General features: G+C 36.4%; 1 protein-coding gene across 1 annotated transcript in view; it reads left to right on the top strand.

Moving 5' to 3' along the window:
* The window catches only part of Smp_208030 (hypothetical protein), a gene marked incomplete at both ends in the record, with an annotated part of 104256 nt that overhangs the window by 74380 nt on the left and 25315 nt on the right, over positions 1-4561 (top strand). Inside the window, 2 exons of the mRNA XM_018796422.1 lie at positions 636-746; positions 3200-3595. Of these exons, the coding sequence (XP_018650636.1) occupies positions 636-746; positions 3200-3595 (507 nt within the window). The remainder of the gene's footprint in view (positions 1-635; positions 747-3199; positions 3596-4561) is intronic.

The raw sequence follows: 4561 nt of genomic DNA, 5'->3' as shown, positions 1-4561 counted from the left end.
CATCTTTGCTTATAAAGCTTGTGACTTCAGGGAATATCGAGGCAGTCCGTACAGGATGCACATATGCCAATAAGAGACTGATCAATTACAGTCCTAAATAACAATGGGAAGATATAAGTAAACAACATCAAGCCAATAATCATTGAATTGATTTCAATATAAACAGTTTTAAATTATGTAAATAATTACCCCCCTCTCCTTGTACACATACACACACACACACTTTCCACTGAATTCAATGAAATGAAGAACGTGTTGTTTGAATGACAGGATAGATAGCATAAGAAGGAAAGTCATTAGTCATTATCATTGTTTATTTCTTAAATATGTATTTAGATTTACAGGGGTGGGATGGGATAGGGTGGATGGGGTAAAAGAATCCTTTTATGGAAATGATTGTTTACAGGGTTATTTAACTGTCTTTTCGTTTCTTAAGTTTCTAATGGTAGATACTGTATCACTGTGTACCCCCTAATCGTTTCCATTTTTTCATACATATAAACAAATGAATGTAAATTGGATATACATTTTCATTCTTAACAGCCTATGCTCCTCCTCCACAAAGTTGGGGGGGGGTAACAGGCGTAAGTAAATTTCATTATTAATTCTATTTCTTTATTGTTTCATTTTTATAGGAACAGATGATAAAGTGATAATTGACATAAGTCCTATGGATAAAGATAAACAACAAATTAGTTTAACTATAAATGATGCTAAAACGGATGAGATACGTGCTGTTGCTAAATGTAAGTTTATGATTATGATTCTTTCCTATTCTTCTTTTTTCTCATTGTCCTATTTCTATAATTTGTTATCATTATAGTGAAATGGTTGCTCAACTTCGTAGATTGGTTAAAGTTAGACATTAACACCGTTGGATGACGGCTTGCTCAGTGGTTCTAGAGGTTAAGTACTCTGACGCGAGACTGATAAGTTCTGGGTTCGAATCTCGCTCGCAAGGTGGGATCGTGAATGTGCACTGCTGAGGAGTCCCATAATAGAACGAAACAGCCGTCTAGTGCTTCCAAGTTTTCCATGGTGATCTAGCTTCAAATGACTCATGATTTCAACTATATATATGCATAAATAAATTAGTAAATATTTGTTTATCAAATATTCATATAGTTGAAACAGGTCAGAAGATTCATTTTAATACAGTTTTTATGGTATTCTCCAAAACTAGGTGTATACTGAAGTTTAATGAAACCCCTTCGCCGTGATGAGAAAATTCAACCCCCTTTTTTATGGTTGAAAATAGACAATAACACTGTTGGATGCCGGCCCAGTAGTCTAGAGGTTAAGCCTTCGCCCGCTAGACCGATAGGTCTTGTATTGCAATCTTGTATGGCGGGATCGTGGATGCTCACTGCTGAGGAGTCCTATACTAGGATGAAATCACCGTCTAGTGCTTCCAGGTTTTCTATAGTCATCTAGCTTTAATTGACTCATGAATTAATTTAATTAAAATGTTATTAGTTGCTCTTCACATAGTTCTCTCAGAGCAATTACATTAGTAGAATAGAGAAATCAGCCTACTTTAATTGAATCTATTAATTAGATTGTAGAAATTCTACATTTCCAAGTAATACAAGTTCTTAGTAGAATTAGGTACATATCTTCAGTTGATCAATTATACTAAGTATCCTTCTTGAAATATTCGAAAGCGATTAGCAAATGAACATTTTAGATCTTCTTTCATTCACAGTTATTTATCTTTACCTTTATTTATTTATTATTTCATCACATAAATATTGTTAAAGGGGGCACCCTATATATATGCGCCAAACAAATCTCATTTGATTTGTGTGGGGGCTATGATACTACCCAGATGCCAAAACGGAAGCAAATGGTTTTCTTAGGGGACCACATCCGGAGCCTTTGACATAAAGATCTGATCCATAAGGCAGTGGAGCATCGTGAGGAGATTCAGTCCCATGGTAGGCGGTGACCAACGATTGATTCATACGCCATTTGTTCCTTCAAGATACTGGAGCCCATGTTCACCATTGATTTAGAATCAGGGTTTTCAAACTCCCATAGGCGGACTCTATGTGTCCACCAACTCGATTAAAGCGCCGGACATTCGCTTTTCGTCCTGTCAATTTTGTAAACAACACTGGTGGCGCGAGAAAGCAGTGATTCGGACTTCCCTGTCAGAGGCTATATAATTGTGGCCATGTGAGATCATTTGGAGAGGGAGAGCTGACTCTCCCCACTCTCGACCGTACCAGGGCATTTGGACCATTAGCATTTGAACCAGTATAAAGGATGAAATATTCAAATTCGACTCTAATATTCTCAAAGATGAACTCGCGAGTCGATTTAAGCTAGCTGAGCATTGAAAGTCTGAAACTAATAGATGGTTGTTTCGTCTCAGTATGGGATTCCTGAGCGGCGCTCATCCACGATCCTACATGAGGCGCTCGAACAGGAGAGTTTTAGTCTGGAGCATGAACACTCAACTTTTAGACCATTTAATTAACATCCAACTGTTTTAATGTCCAAGCTAAATCAATTTATGATCTTGAGAAACCTTTAATCCATTTTCTGAGGTGGATAGCTATCTCATACCAGACATCGATCGAAATTCATTGGTAACGACTTCTTACTAGAAATACAGAAGTTATATATTCCTGACAATTTCCTGTAATATACAACAGACTTTTCGGTACAACTATGTAACTATGATCTTAGTGCATAGAAAAGTGTGAATAAACATAAAACATCATTCTAAACTAATTAATGTTTCATATTTCTGAACATATATCTATCGGTTAAGTGCTCTGATGCGAGACTGGTAGGTCATGAGTTGGAATTTCGCGAGGCGGGATCGTGGATGCGCACTGTTGAGGAATCCCACAATAGGACGTCCAGTGCTTCCAGGTTTTCCATGGTTGGTCTAGCTTCAATTAACTTATGATTTCAACTATGAAAAAACACTTGCAAAATGTCAATCAATCGTTTAATACTTCATTGTTCCTTCATTTTCACACCAATCATTCTTTGTTTTCGTTCACTTTTTTTTGATCTTGTTAATCTTCTACCACTAGGCATTTCACTTTCTATCGATGATACATACTACTTATATCTATTGGCATCAGTAGGACACACAAGAACAGTACTATAATAATACTTTTAAACTATGCATTATCATTTATCATTACTCACTGTTGTTTTCTCTTTTTCTTTATATTTACAGTAGCATCAACGGATTCACCATTAGATGATACAACAAATCCACAATTAATTCGCTATTCATATGATTTAGCTTATATTAGTGGTTTACCAGCACATACTGGTGAATTAGGTGAATCATTTATATTCAATAGTAAAGAAGGTAGTCTCATTATAACTAATCCACATTATACAACTAAACCATTGAAAATACGATTTAATGCCATTGTCAAAGAAATAGATGAATCTAGTAATAAGGAGGAAGAAGAAGAAGAACAAGAACGAGGTGAAGTAGATGTCAGTGGAAAGAAATCTAGTCCATTGAAAAGATATCAATCCGATTATTATCCTATTATGATTGTACCAGCTGATGAAAGTGATAAACCAATTTGGTCTAAACATCCTGTACCTGTATATGATAGTAAGTTAACTAGATTTACATCATATAAACTTAAATGGATTACTTAACAGAATACTTTTCTTTCTATTTAACTAAATACAGATGACTTTAGGCTAATACTGAACGTTGGATGCCGGCTCAGTGGTCTATTGGTTAAGTGCTCTGGCGCGAGACTGGTAGATCCTGGGTTCGAATCTCGCTCGCAAGGCGGGATCATGTATGCGCACAGCTGAGGAGTCCCATAATAGAATTAAACGGCCGTCCAGTGTTTCCAGGTTTTCCGTGGTGGTCTAGCTTCAATTGACTAACGCTTTCAACTATGAATATATTGAACAGTCATAATTCACTCATTATATCTTGTTGAGATACAACAGATCATAGGGAACTTTAAGATTTCTTCAAGAATACATAAAAAACAACTAACCAAATGTTGATCAATTTACTAAGGTTTGAACTACACTTTTCATAAATATGAGTGTAAGAGAGAGGGAAAGTGTGCTTTACTCTAGTGAATAGAAAACGGATGGGGACAATCGAATGTTTTCGATGTAGGTTTGTTCTCTGAGCTAGGATGGTTTGGTCGTAGAGCTTTCATCGTCCTTCTGAACGACATCATCAGCACAAACTTCGGGTAGAAGTGAAGTGTTTGAATTTCTCCACATGTGATTCATAGCTTGTCCTGTGCACCACGATGTTGATTGGTTTTTATTGACTTTAAATCTGTCATTGTTTATTTCTTTAATTTGGTTGTATCTCCTATTGGTTTGATTTTTGTTCCAACCCGAAGTTTGTGCTGATGATGTCGTTCAGAAGGACGACGAAAGCTCCACGATCAAACCATCTAGCTCTGAGAATAGACCTACATCAAAATCATCCGATTGACCTACTAAGTTTCTCCTCCATTAGATGTTAGCACACATTTCCTCACTCTATTCCCCACTATTATGTCGGAGTTCTTACAACCTTACTCAATTGATCAACCTTCGG

Source organism: Schistosoma mansoni, chromosome 2, assembly GCF_000237925.1.
Source record: "Schistosoma mansoni strain Puerto Rico chromosome 2, complete genome".
NCBI lineage: Eukaryota > Metazoa > Platyhelminthes > Trematoda > Strigeidida > Schistosomatidae > Schistosoma > Schistosoma mansoni.
The sequence above is the reverse complement of the archived record's forward strand: the minus strand, read 5'-3'. Positions and strand labels throughout refer to the sequence as shown.